The sequence below is a fragment of the Cynocephalus volans genome, chromosome 5, assembly GCF_027409185.1.
Source record: "Cynocephalus volans isolate mCynVol1 chromosome 5, mCynVol1.pri, whole genome shotgun sequence".
Lineage (NCBI taxonomy): Eukaryota > Metazoa > Chordata > Mammalia > Dermoptera > Cynocephalidae > Cynocephalus > Cynocephalus volans.
In genome coordinates, this window is record NC_084464.1 from 84,307,556 (window position 1) to 84,322,376 (window position 14,821).

At 31.1% G+C, this 14,821-nt stretch overlaps 1 protein-coding gene across 1 annotated transcript in view; it reads right to left on the bottom strand.

The window, feature by feature from the left end:
• Positions 1-2,331: 2,331 nt before the first annotated feature.
• Positions 2,332-14,821, bottom strand: part of LCA5 (lebercilin LCA5) — a 33,745-nt gene continuing 21,255 nt past the window's right edge. Inside the window, exons 3-7 of the mRNA XM_063097947.1 lie at positions 9,250-9,387; positions 8,237-8,333; positions 7,372-7,514; positions 5,126-5,258; positions 2,332-3,194 (exon numbers count right to left, since the gene is read on the bottom strand). Of these exons, the coding sequence (XP_062954017.1) occupies positions 2,332-3,194; positions 5,126-5,258; positions 7,372-7,514; positions 8,237-8,333; positions 9,250-9,387 (1,374 nt within the window). The remainder of the gene's footprint in view (positions 3,195-5,125; positions 5,259-7,371; positions 7,515-8,236; positions 8,334-9,249; positions 9,388-14,821) is intronic.

Here is a 14,821-nt window from a genome sequence, read left to right on the forward strand (position 1 = left end):
TTCAATTTAATCCTCCTTACCCTCATCTTTTTTAAAAAATTTTATGAACAGTATGTGCCATTACGATAGCTATTAAGGGTGAAAGGATTAATTAAAACTTTAATTATCTGATAAGACTAGCATACTGTCTAACCTGATTTAAGGCAAGCTCATCTACTTCAACTAAAAATACTGGACAGAAAAACAAAAAAAAGGTGAATAGTGAAATAAAAATTAACCCTGCAGGCCCCTGTTTCCATTACTTATTCTCTAAGTAACCTAAGGTATCATTCAAACAAAGAGCCATAGTGTATTTGTAGTTTTTATTAATAAGAATTCTGAGTACAAATAGATTTATCTTGACAATTAGAAAAAAATGATTCACTCTTTAAGGTTTGTTCATAAAGAAAAATTTGTTCTGTACATATTAATCTCCAATTTAAGTGCTTAACACCATAATGCTTTTAAATCTATAACTTAATTTTAGGTTTAATTTTAATAATTCCACCTTGTTGCATCTGGTTAAAGAGACCATCAGGGAAATGAAAGCAAGAGACTAACTTAAATGACCAGAATAAAAAACTACTAAAAAGCTTTTATTAAAGGCTTTAAAATAAAACAACCTTAAAATTAGAATATTTTTGGCCAAAGATTAGCAACTATGAACAAAATAAATAATACATAATATTTTATCAAGAACTGTATTACAAATAACATTTATATATATTAGAATGATTTGCAATGGTAAATGATTATTTATATCAGACATAAAAATCTCTTTATTAAGAAAACTTTTTAATATAGTTTAGCACTTCGGGGAGATTCTGTTCCCAGTAAATGACAGGAACACAATTTAGAAGATGATAGGAGATGATAGGTGAGATATCTTTTACTTAGAGACTTACAAGGTAAGTCTTGTCAAATAGTCATAAAATGTTATTCAGTAATAAGCATTTATAAGAACTCAAGATAAAACAGTAACTTTTCCCCTCATCTGTATTATGCTTGGTGTCAGAAATCATACTATGAGCAAAAACACAGTAAATTCTTGGGGGCAAAAAAAAAAAAGAAAAAAGAAAAGAAACAGCTCATTTTAGAATAAGTTCCAATCTAAATTTTTTTATTCTTCCTGACCCACTATTTCTACCACTCCTCATTTTAACAGTGTTTTCTCCTTGGTTGGTGCTGTTTACTGCTTCTCAAAGACCAATCATAGCCAGCATAAATCCAAGATAATCAACGCCTTTGCAGCTGAAGCAAACTACAAACAGCCAAAAGATGAATGCATTTCAAAGAAAACTATCCACCAGCAAGGCAGAAGCCCCATACCTAAAAAACTTGTATCCAAGGTTGCTTTAAAATCAGTCCTGTAAGTCCAATAGTATAACATTATTGTCGTCTCCTTGGTTTGAGGGCAAGATCAAATCTCAAAAGTACATATTAAAATTTCCAAATTGCATTACTCTGTAAACATAATTGAGTTGAAAATCTTTCTATATTAGGATGGAATTTCTTCTATTACTCACATTTGGTATGTATTTCTTCCATTCCTTGTATTTGGTATGAAATCTTATACCCAGTCACTGAGATACAAAGAGTGTAAGAGAACAAGGAGAGAAATTACACTGTACTCAAGCCTCTTAGAGCCATGACAGAGGGGAGCTGTCCAGGCAAACAGAGAAATGTCCCCTGAATTCAACCTAATAACGCTAGCAGAGTTGTTGGTAAGTGATTTCAGGATATGTGTAATTGGGAAATGAAGAGTGTTTAACTGTGGGTATTTCCAGGGAATGAGAAAATCCCAGGGTTGTCACTGCTTCCACTCAAGAGTAGCTTAGCCTTGTAATGTAAGACAGGGACACCTGCCCCTAGCCATAAAGGGAAGAGCTCCCAAGTAGCACTGATTCTCCACCACCTGGGAGCTACATTTCCCAACACAGGGCCTTTGGCCCTTAATTCCCATTTGATAATCAGTGGGAAGACTGTATTAGCTCAGGATATGGCCAAAAATAAATAAATAAATAGGGATAAAAGTGGGAAATGAATACGATCTCCAGTGAAGTAAAACTTCCCATAGAGCTGGTTTAAGAGATAAAATCTATTTGTAAGTAAAAAGTCAAGATGAGGTAAGATACATCTCTATTTTTGGTTTCATTCAAAAAGCCTCCTTCATTCTTGGCAAAGTAGCTATGTAGTGTGGATATGATCTACTTCATTTTAATTGCAGTATATTTAGCTATTAAAAGTCCTTTTTAATAAGGACTTTTTAGCATTAAAAGTCTAGATGTTTATAATAAATACTGTATTAAAATATTTTAATATTTACAATTGGAAAAAATGTATTCTAGTTAGTCATCTTAGTGCTACTTCTTCAATTTCATCTTCTACAGAATCAACTGCTTTTAGTGCTGGTTTATTGTTTGCATGTTTTAATCGCTGTCTATTTGGATTAAAACTTCTTCCTTCACTGAAGAAAAAGTCTTCATCTTCATCACGTTCTTTACCCCTGCCGCTTTTATCCCCAGGGAGAATATTTGGAGGGCCAAAGTCTCCTTTACTGGCAGCCAGAAAAATTGGGTCATCATTTTTACAGGAAATGGTGCTGCTGCCACTGGTACCAAATAATTGTTCCATCAGATTAGCTTTTTTCTCTTTTCTTGTACTTAAATCTATGCTGTCTTTACTAAGTTTTTCCATACTGTTTCTTTGGAAATCCAAAAGGCCACTATTTTGGCTAAATGGGTTTGACTTCCCTGCTATTTTTGCAAATGAAGGTACATAGCTACCAAATGCAAACTCATCTGGAGAGGCTGGGCTTCTAATATTTCCTGGATTCTGATTCTCTCTTTTTGGAGTTAAAAAACTGATGTCTTGCAAATGATGCCCATTAAATAATCTCTCTGAGGATTCAGAAAACATGTATTTTTTGGGACTTCTCTCTGGAGAGGACAGCTTTGATTCCAAATCAGGGAGCAATGGCAAAGGAGGACGTTTTAGATTCTGAGAATCTTGGAGTCCTCTGTTGATTTCATTCAACTTAGCAAGTAGCATTTCTCTCTTTAGTTGTTCTTCTTCCTCTTCTTCCAATTTATCAATATTTTGAATTTGATACATTTCCATTTGGTATCTTCCAGTTTCCAAATCTGGCTTTTCTTCTTTCTCCAGTAAAGATGTCTTTTCTTTTTGCTTTTTATCAAGTTCTTCTCTTTCCCATTCTGTATAAAATCAAATTTTAAAAATGGGATTTTATAGCAATCAGTATTTTTAAATATGAAAACTCAACTACCGTCTTTTACAAAACAACTGTCTTTATCTGATTTGGGCAATTACAAGTACAGTGAGGATAGAAATCATAAATTCCATTTCTATACTTGATATTCTGGGATTAGAAAATAATATGTTTAACTGTATCGCATTTAAGATTCACATTTATAGAAAAAAATTTGTTCTTCAATATAGGGATGGGGAAGAAGGTTCTCTGCTTTTTTTTTTAATAACTAATATAGTACCATATACTTAGTGGTGGACAGTGGGATGAATAAATAAATGGACAGATGGAGCAAAGACTTTTAAACTTAAAAATAAATTAAACTTTTAGATGTCATATTCTAAGGACATGACATCACTTTTGTATGTGAATTCTTCTGAAGAAGATACATTAACCTGAATCTAATTAAGAGATAACTTCAGACAAACCCCAAATGAGGAAATTCTATTTTTAAAAATGCATCCATATTCATCAAAAATGTTAATCTCACAAAATATAATTTAAAAAACCAAACAAACAAGAAGCTGCTCCAGATTAAAGGACACAGAGAGACATGAAAACTAAATGCAATTCATGGTCACGTCCTAGAAGGAAAAAAATGCTGTAAATCAACTGACAAAATCATAATAGGGATGGTAGATAAGATAAATGTGTTGTATCAAAGCTAAATTTCCTGAAGCTGAAAACTATGTTGGAATGATATAAGAGAATGTCCTTGTTTTAGGGAAATACATGTGGAAATATTCAAGTGTATGGGCATGAGGCATAAAACTCACTCTTAAATAATTTTTTGGCTCTTCTTGTCACTTTTCTATAATTTTGAAATTATACCCACATGAAAAATTTTAAAATATTAAAATAAATAACACTACAAATCTGGTAACTTTAGTAAATGGCATACAGTTTCACTGATGTCGGAGATCATTCCATATAGACTCCAGGAAAAAAAATCAGTCAAAAGGACAAAGAAAAGTGACAGTCTTCCACTACTTTATTCCTTTTCCCCTTACCTAGACAGAACTGACCATAATACCTAATTTTCTATTCTGTAATGTGTGAAAGCATCTTGTTCTGTGAGTTTGCCATCAATGCTGTAAATATAGCTTCTATTTCCACAGTTACACTGTATATATGCTCATGCCTGCACATGCACACACAAATTTAAGCAACAATTTGGTCATGATTTTATGTTCCTTAAACTTCAGCTCAAGGAAAAAAAAAAAAAGGATTTATCTATAAGCAGCTACTGTATAACTAATAGAATACATTCAAAAGATTAGAGTCTGGGATCCCTCTTGACCATAACTTTAAGACATTTTATCCAGATGGAAATACATTTATTCCTGAACCTTATTTCCAGTATCTGAAACTATGAGTTGGTTCACTAAACTTCCACACTAATGGTTAAACACATTAAAGATTTACTTGACACATTAAAACCAAAGAAAAATTATAGGAATATATTTGGGACCTAACAACTCAATTTTTAGGTTTAAGTTACTTTATGGACTAGAGAGTCTCAAGGCTAAGCCAATAAAACAGTTATTTTTCAGTTATTTCTTCATCAAGCTTTAGATAATACACCAAAAATATGTTTTTTCTCTTTCATCTGAATTCTATGTCATGCAAATTTTCTGAAGGTAACTTATCCTTATTCCCTAACCCCAAATAGCAACCGACTTACAGTCTTCAATTTTTTTCTTTCCTTAATAATTTCATTCAAATATTTGTGACTCCTGATATACCATCCCCTACCACTGCATCAACCTCTTCTCATTCTGTATAACCAATTCACAGTTGGAAGATATTAGGGGACGCTAACCTTTTCTTTCCCAAAGGATGCTGACATCACTTGCTTAAACAAACTCTTTTTCTTACCATCTTCCAGCTTCTCAACCTCCTGTTTTACAAAATGGAGTTCTTGACCTTTAACGAATTTTTCTTCTCTTTCCACAACTGGGTTTAGAATCCCCACTTCTTCATGTTCATCTCGCTCTTGGGATTCCACGTTCTATTATACATTTTTTTAAAAATGCAAGTTCACATATAGAAAAGGGGGGGAAACTATTTAAACATCATAGATTTATCTTCTACTAAGCATAACTACCAACTAAGTTAGAAATTAAAGTAAATTTTCATCAGTAAATTAAATACATCAGTAAATCACAAGCTACCACCCTTTGAAAGATGCTTCGAAAACACACAAGATTATTTCTTTAGTTAAAATTTTAAAGAAACATGTATAAGACATATAAAAACCTACATATTATCAAAGTAAAACTAATACCCCACACAAAATTCTGAAGAGACAAGTTTCAGAAGTATCCTTGCTTTATACATTTTCACAAAATCTGACTAATTCAGTTAACCAGAAATGGCTCTTAACCCACTGTAGTGACCAACTGAGATGTTGTTGAACTATAACATGGGCAGTGACAATTATACTGAATCTTTCAGGTTTATACTATGCTCAACACCTCCAACTAATAAGTTTTATTATCTTTATTATATTATAAAATTAAATGTCCTTGTCTCTTATGGCTGCTTTCAAATATGTGCGCACTTTTTAAAAATAAAAGTATCTATTATTAGTAAAGACTTGCTAGTAAAGAATGGTCCCCTAGTATCCATCATTTTCAACACCTTCTTTTTAGTAACAGAATCCCTTGAGTTTAAGCAGGGCATGAGGCTACACTTAGCCTTCCTAGAAGCTAGACAGGACCAATGCAGGGTGAGTGGAGGTATGTGTGCAACTTCTGAACACATTTATAAAAAGAAAAGCTGCTTGCCCTCCACTTCCTCATTCCGCCTTCCCACAGGGTTGGTGAGCCAATTCCAACCACACAGAAGAGTACTACGTACACTATAAAATGGAAGATCAGTAAGACAGAGGATGGCTACCATAGAACAAAGCTGCCTACTACTCTTGGACTATCCACTGACTTCAGTCTACTAGAAGAGAAAGAAATTTGTTATCTTATTTGAGCCACTGTATTGAGTCTCTTTCCAATAGCAAATTAGCCTGTGCTCTAACTAAGCTACCATTTACTGAGGCCCTTTACAATCTCAGGAACTGTATTATCTTTATGATTAGTCATTACAACAACCCTGATAAGTAACTCATCCCCATTTTATAGATGAGAAGATGGAGGCTCCAAGAAGTCAAACGACTAAAATGTTAAACCAGAATTTAACTAAAATACAGAGCTAACTCCAAGGCTATCCTCTTCTTACTATATCAGGTTGCTGCTCTTCTTGCTGAATTTTATAATATAAAGCCAATATTTTTATCCTTTAAAGTTAAGAGTTACTGTTCATTATTGTACACTTTACCATTTCAAAGATATAAATCAACATGATCTAGTATCAATGATAGAGCAAATACAGGAAGAAACACACTTAGCAAATACAACTACCTTGTCTAAATTATAAAACAAAAAATGAAATAAAGAAAAAACCAAACTAGAGTACACAGAGGAACCAAATCAGTCCACCCTTTCTGTTTTATACCACAAGAAGAGATCTCAAGGTTACAAGGCACAAAATTATAACATTATATGAAATGTGATGGAAACCTGAGTGTTTTCTTTAGAGTTTAAACTGTAAACACAAAAGATAAAACCCTCTTAGAAAAAGGGACCTTCCAGTTATTCAATATGAGAGTCCTTTTAAATGAAGGGCCAACATAGACACCCTGAATTCCACTCTAACTTGAATGGTATAAAGTCAGATTCCACTGTAATTACCTTATTCACATTCAGTTAACTCGTAAAATTCTATACGGGAGGTCAAAAAATTAAATATAGTCAAATTCTAACAAATCATTTGAAAACTACTGTAATTTGCTATTAAACATAAAAGCATTGAGGGTTTTCTAAGACTATTTGGGTAGATGAAAAAGGTAAGAAACTTAGAAAGTAAATTCCTTTCTTCTACCCCCAGTCCAGAAGGTACAATCTTTCTGAAGCAAGATGAAATGGAATTTAATAAATACCAGATATTATCCCTTTCTCTTTCAAAGGCAAGTTGCATTTTCATACAGATTTAGCACTATATTTGATATTGTGTTTTTAGGAATAACTTTAAACCCAGAGTTTGGTATGTAATCATATTTCTAAGCTCACCAAAGTAAGACGTTCTGGTTCTTCCCACTTGTTTTCATAACATGTAATTGTTTGTGGTGTTTTAGGAAATCCTTCCAGGTTGAAGTCTTCAGTGGTTTGTACTCCTTTAGTACACAGCTCTATAAAATCACTCTGGCATGCAGCTATAATGAAAATTATAAGAGAATTTTTCTAATCGCACCGAACAATGCTAAGATATATGGAATTCAACTGGTATATATCCACCATCTAAGTGAAAAAATAAAATACTTTGCTCAGCTCAATGAATACTCACTATTACTATTTTTGTTTCTAGGATTTACTGGCAATTATGTGATTTGGGGACAATTCTGACTGTAAATACTATTAAGCTTTTACAAAATTTATGTCTTAAAATTCTTACAATTCACAGAAGAGGGAAATTATATATATTTTATTTTAAAAATTATATATATTTTGTTAAAAAATGCATAACAATACAAAGTATTTATGAGCAAAATGAAATGACACCTAAAATTTGCTTTAAAATACACTAGAAAAAATATAGCTGGTGAAAAGTAAAACAAAGTAAAAATAAAGGTTCATTATACTATTCTCTCTAGGCTGGGGTATGTTTATATATTTATGTAAAAATTTTTTAAATATAAGAAAATTTCAAAAAAATATGTAAAACATAATTTTAATGACCTTAAGTGGAAAAAACAGAGAAAGATGAAAGGATTTCTGAAAATTAACTCTAGGGAAACTAAAATTGTAAAAAATACATTTAATTTCAATGAATTTCAATGAGGTCCTTTCCCTTCCCTTCCATTTCAGAATTAATTTATTTTATCATTAATAAGTAATTGCTACAATATCATTTTTTCAGCAATAATAGCTACTATACCATTTTTTCTTGATGTAAGTTCTTTTTCTTTCTTTGGAGAGGACTTTGGCAGACGATTAGAATATATGTTTTTTATATCCAGTTCTCTCTCCTTTTCCTGAAAACAAACTCAATACAATTAAGGAAGTAGAGTTTAGTTTAAAACAAAACAAAAAAACCTCACTTTGTCAAATGGTATTTTGCTTACCAAATTGAAATATACCTGGCTTAGCTTTCCTTTATAACTACCAAACTATAAGAAAGAATGTCTCTAGCACATTCAGGTTAGGATAGAGCAATGATTTTCTTTAAAAAGTCCAATATGTCCTGGCCAAAAAAAAAAAAAAAAAGGGAGAACCAGCAAGGCAAACATCATTTTCTACTCACTCCTACGGATATAGCTAGTATCGTCTTAACTCTCATCCACGCTTAGCCACAAAGAGAAAAAAATTAGCATCTCTCAAATATGGATTCTGAATTATTGATGAGTTAAAAACTAGACCACTCTTATACACAGGTGTTCTTGACCATTTTGGGACTATGATTTTTCCTGAGAATTTGATTAATAACAAAAAAGACTATGTAAGACAATGCATAATTTAGCATAATTTTACACAAAACTTCAACCCATCAACGACCTCTACATAGAATTAAAAACACTTGCTTTACCAAAATTAAATAATTTGAATGTTTTGTCTAAATACTGTGAAAATGAAGGGCATTATTTGAAACAACTTTCACTGGATTATTTAAACATGTGACACCGAAAAACGCTAGTTCCCATAATTTTCCTCCAGAATTTTACAACTTATTTTAATTATATCACTCTTATTAGTATATTCAATGCTTCACTTTGTTACAGTGATTATATCAACAAACCTTTTCTTTTTAAGTGCTAAAGATAACATTAGAATTTTGTAAATTATTATCATATCAAATTACACACATTAGTAACAATTAGTGTAGTAAAATACTGGTTTTTTGTCTAATACATATTACAGGGAAAATAATGCAATTTAAAATAAAGTGCTTACCTTTAATTTGTGATATAATTGTTGCAGCTCCTTTTGAAGAACTTTATTTTCATCATGAGCCTCATATGCCCTTTTCCTTTCAGCAAGCAACTGCCGTTGAAAACTGTTAGTACTCAGCTCAAGGTTTTTGGATAGTTCCTACGTGTACAAACACATAAAAATCAGAACATTTTTTTTTCTTAAAAAAAAAAAAATCCAACAGTAGAACATAGATAGCACTTAGTGTTAAAATGTTTTTAGTGGTATTGTACAAGACATACAAATCAGGCTGGGCTTAAGTGTTCATGAACATAAAATAAACTGAGAAATAGATTTATCTACAATTTAATAAGGTACCTAGCCTCTTATTACTTTCCTTGTTTTACACAATGATTTGTAAATAAATTCTTAAGCATTTGCCTGAAGCACAAGTGGACAGTCGTTTAAGTTGGGATCAAAGACAGACAAAGGATGTGATGAGCTCTCAGAAAACACAGGTTTCAGAAATCATTGCTTGGGCAAATAATTACATAGCAAGGCAGCTAAAATTACACAATGCTGTTCAAGGTGCAGGCAGTACCTTGCAAAGCATCTCTAGATAAAAATAAGAGCCACTTCCATGGTCTTCAAACATGTTCCATCAGGTTTATGAAAGAATTTAAGATAAATATTTTATTTTAAAATGACAAGTTATTATAACCATTCTTAATTTCTGGATAAAAAAAGAAGCCTTTTATATATGTAAACATTTACTTCAAATGTAATATTTTAAATGTAATTATTTTAAAGTATTCTAAAATCACAAAGAAAAATAGAAAATCAAAAGCAGGTATAATCCCAATACCCTGTGATAATCACTGCCAACATTTTGGTGTATATAATTTGAAACTTTTATATATTTTTCTCACTAGATAATATTAAAAAATGCCTTTTTAAGTCAATATAATTTAATACTGCAATTTTTTTCAATGGACTAGTATTCGGTTTTGTAGATTATCATAATTTATTTAAACAAATTCTGCTGTTCAACATTAGGATGCTTCCAACTTTTCCTATAGTGAACATTTTACTAATACATATATACATACATATATATATATATACATATATATGTATATATACATATGTGTATATATATATATGTATATATATATATGTGTATATATATATATAACTTTAAGCATATCTTTTATTATTTCCTCAGGGTAAATATTAAGAAATAAAGTTTGTTAAATTTTTATCATAATTAAGAACTCCTGCTTTTTGAAAGAAACTGTTAAGAGAATGAAAAGATAAGCCGTAGACTGGGGAAAATAAGTGCAAATCATCTATCTGCTAATGGACTTGTATCAAGAAATCTATACATATATCCATCCCACAAAATTCAGTAATAAACCAAACAGCTCAGTAAAATATGGAGGAAATATCTGAACAGATACTTCACCAAGAAGATATGCAGAGACAAATGAGCACACTTAAATATCATTAGGTATAAAGAAAATGGAAATTAAAGCTACAATGAAACAATTACTGAAAATGTAAATGAATGGGATAAAAAGCAGATTAGCTGGGGACTGGTGGGACAGGATTGGCGGGCCAGGATTGGCAAGAGGGAATGACAACAAAGGGGCATTAGAAAAATTTTATACATCAAAAAAAAGCAGTAAGAAATTGAAGTTTATAAATAAAAAAAAAAAGTTTCTGGTTGATAGATATTTGCACAGTTTTAAGGCCTTTAAAAAGCATTACCAAAATGCCCTCCAGAAAGACTGCAACACTCTACATTCTCTTCGAAAGTCTAGTAGCCTTTATTTCACTACACTCTTGCAATAGCTAGATATTGTAATTATCTAATCTATCAGATTGGCCCAAAAAAAGATATACAGTCAGCCTTCTGTATCCATGGGTTCTGCATCCGTGGATTCACCAGTTGCAGACTGAAGATACTCGAACATCAACTGAACATGTACAGACTTTTTTTCTTGTCATTATTCCTTAAACAATACAGCATAACAACTATTTATACAGCATTTACACTGTATCATGTATTATAGGTAATCTAGAGATGACTTAAAGGAGGATGTGCATAGGCTACATGCAAAAACGATGGCATTTTGTATCAGGGACTTGAGCATCTGTGGATTTTGGTATCCTTTAGGGGTCCTGGAACCAATCCCCCATGTGTATCAAGGGATGACTGTAATTATTTTATTTGTACTTCTCTGATTACTACTGAAGTTCATTTTCATGTTTATTGACCACCCATATTCTTTACAAACTGCTTTTTTATAATGTAAAGGAAGTCTAGAAGATAATGACAAAATAGGGGGAAAGCAAATTGAAAACAAAACAAAATAAAAGGCTAAGAATTTTCCAGAATTGAAGATAAGAATAGAGAGATCAGGAAAGAATCATCAATGGATGCTAAATTTTGATGAGGAACAAAATATTGACATATTCTTAAAGTACCTCCCTACAGACTGCTTATTGGTTTCACTGAAAGAATAACAGTCATTGTATATATGGTGGGGGAAAAAAAACAACAAAAAACGAGCAACACTTTGGCAAGGTGATCAAAATTAACATTACCAAAGAAGGCCAGGTAAACATCACATGCCTCTAGTTATGATATCTTAAGAAGAAAATGACATCACCTATTCAGTATTCTCACCAAGAATGCAAAAACCTCAGTCTAATCACAAAGAAACATCAGAGAAATGCAAAATTGAGGATATTCTATTAAATGAAAAAGGGTGGGAAACTGTATTCTTCAAAAATGTAAACATCATAAAAAAAACAACAAAAGTATGTGGAAATACTTTCTGGAGATGTTCCAGATAAAAGAAGGCTAGAGACCTGGACAACTGAGCATAGTACTTGACTCTAGACTGGATCCTGTACAGGAGAAGGGAAAGTACTACAAAATACATTATTAAGTCAACTGAAAAACTGTACCGTGGACAGTAGATTACAGAGAATTATTGTATAAATGTAAATCATAGTACTATGTTTTATACCACAATTGTATTATGGTTATATATCATATCCCTGTCCTTAGAAAATATACACTGATGTACTTAGAGGTAAATGGCATGATATATGCAATTAATCCTCAAATAGTTAATAATGTGTGTGCGTATGTGTATATGACACAGAGAGACCACATGAGAGAGCATGCATGCATATTATAAGACAAATGGGGTAAAATATTAACAATTGGTGAATCTGGGTAAAGCGTATAGAAGTGACATACTATTTTTAGATTTGCAACTCTCAAAGCTTGAAATTATTTCCATTAAAAATTTCATTTAAAAAAATACTATCCCTAGATATTTTAGAGCAAAATAAGAAACAATTAAACTCAAAGAGAAAATGTTAAAAGGTACCAGAGACAAAATATACTCCAGTTCCAAATGATAATAACTGTCATCCTAGAACCCAAGCAAGACCCAGTAAAATTATCATTCAAGAGCGAAGATAAAATAAAATATTTTCACACAAAGACTAAAACATTTTGCCACTCAGAAGCCCTCACTGAAAGAAAACTGTAGTTCAGTAAGAAAGAAAATGAAGCCTTAAGGAAAGAAGCAATCATGAGCAATGGGGACATACAAGAAACAGTGGTAAACTCAGTAAGTACTACTAAAAAGTTAAGAAGGGTTTTAAAGTAATACAAAGCAAAACAGACAACAATAATATGGAGGATGACATGAGAAGAGACTGGAGAAAGTATTCTACTGTCCTGACAGAGTCTGAGAAAACAGAGATATTAATTACCTTAACCTTCTTTAATTCAAGTACACATAGCTTAAAAACTTAAGAATAAACTCTAAAAGAATAGAAATAGAATTGTCACTTTAAAATCAGTAGACAAGCAGGGTAAAGCATAAAAGGCAGGAAGGAGAAAAAAGCAGAGAAAAAAGATTATAATAATTTTGTTTTAAAGATAACACATAGGTTCAAGTATCTCAGTAGTCACAATAAATGCAGATTAATAACTTTGTTGAAAAGATATTCTTAGGTCAGTTGGATCCTTTTTAAAAAAATTAATCAAATACTGTATAAGCACAGAGATAAAGAATATTAACAGAAAAAAGTAGAAAGCAAAAGAAAAAAATTATTAGGCAAAAATACTAACCAAAAGAAAACTGGTATAGATCAAATAAACAGGCCTTAAAAAAAAAAGCATTATTAGGGAGGGATAGGAAGTTATTATTATTTGATAATTAAAAGAAAAATTCACCAGAAAGGTAAAACAATCCTGAACATGTTTTAAGTTCAATTCTGAACTTAAAATTAACAGTTTCTAAATATGCTAATTTTTTGGCAAGCTTTAACAAGAAAAAGAAGAAGCACATATTAACTAAAAGTGGGAGATATAACTACAGAAATGACAGATATTTTAAAAATCATAAATACTATGAAAAACTTAATACCAACAAATATAAAATCTGAGATGAAATTTTCCAGAAAGATATAAATTACTCTAAATAAATGAAAAAGAAATAAAGACCTGAATCAATTAATAATTACTAAATGAAGTGGATAAGTAGAAAAAACAAAAAGACAAAAAAAAACTCACAAATAATCACTAAATCCAGAAGGTTTCAAGGTGAAATCTAACAAATTCTAAGAAACAGATATCCCTATCTTCTAAAATCTATAAAAGAGATCACAAAGAAGGAAAAATTCTACAAGTCATTCTTGATGAGAATTTTTATAAATTCAGTACCAAAACTGGATAAGGGCAGTTTGAAAAATAAAATCCTAGGCTATTCTTATATATGAATATTGTTGAATAAAATCCCAAACAAATATTAGGAAAAGGAACTCAGCTATGTATAAAATTGTATTACAACTAAGTGGCAACTATCCCAATAAAGCAAAGGACAGAGTAGTTTAATGTTAAAAATATACAAATGTAACTTGCCATGTTAACTAAATGAGAAAAAATATTTGATCATTTCAATAGAAGCAAAATAAAAAATTCAATACAATCCATACTTTAAAACACAAATCCTAGCAATTCAGTAATAGAAGAAAATTTCCTTTACACACACAAAGATCCAGAAGGATACACACTAACATGCTAAAAGTGGTGATCTCTGGGTGACAAGAAAGTTGTCTTTATTTTCTCTTTCTCTATTTTCTTTTTACCATCTACATATACTACTTATGAAAAAAGAAAAAGACAATTTCTAAAAATATGTTTAAATAAAAAATAATATGGTTACAAAGAAAACATATCTAACAGCTTCAGAAGAATAGTTACTTCTGAGGAGGGAGAAATAACTTTAATATAACAACTAATTTTTAAAAATAAGATCTAAAGCAAAAATAGCAAAATATCAAGTAGCTACATGAATGTTTTAAATATTCTCTTGTTCATTTGTTCAAAATATTTCATAAGAAAAAATTAAAAGTGCTTTAAGAAATTAAAGAAAAGAAATGAAATGGAAAAAGAAGAAAATGCAAATAGCAGTTATCCTTGGCTGTTAGGACTATGGGTATTTTCCTCCCCATTTTACTGTAAATTTCAAAATGTCTTTAAACAAATGTTTTAATAATACAAAAAACTTAGAAATACCTAACT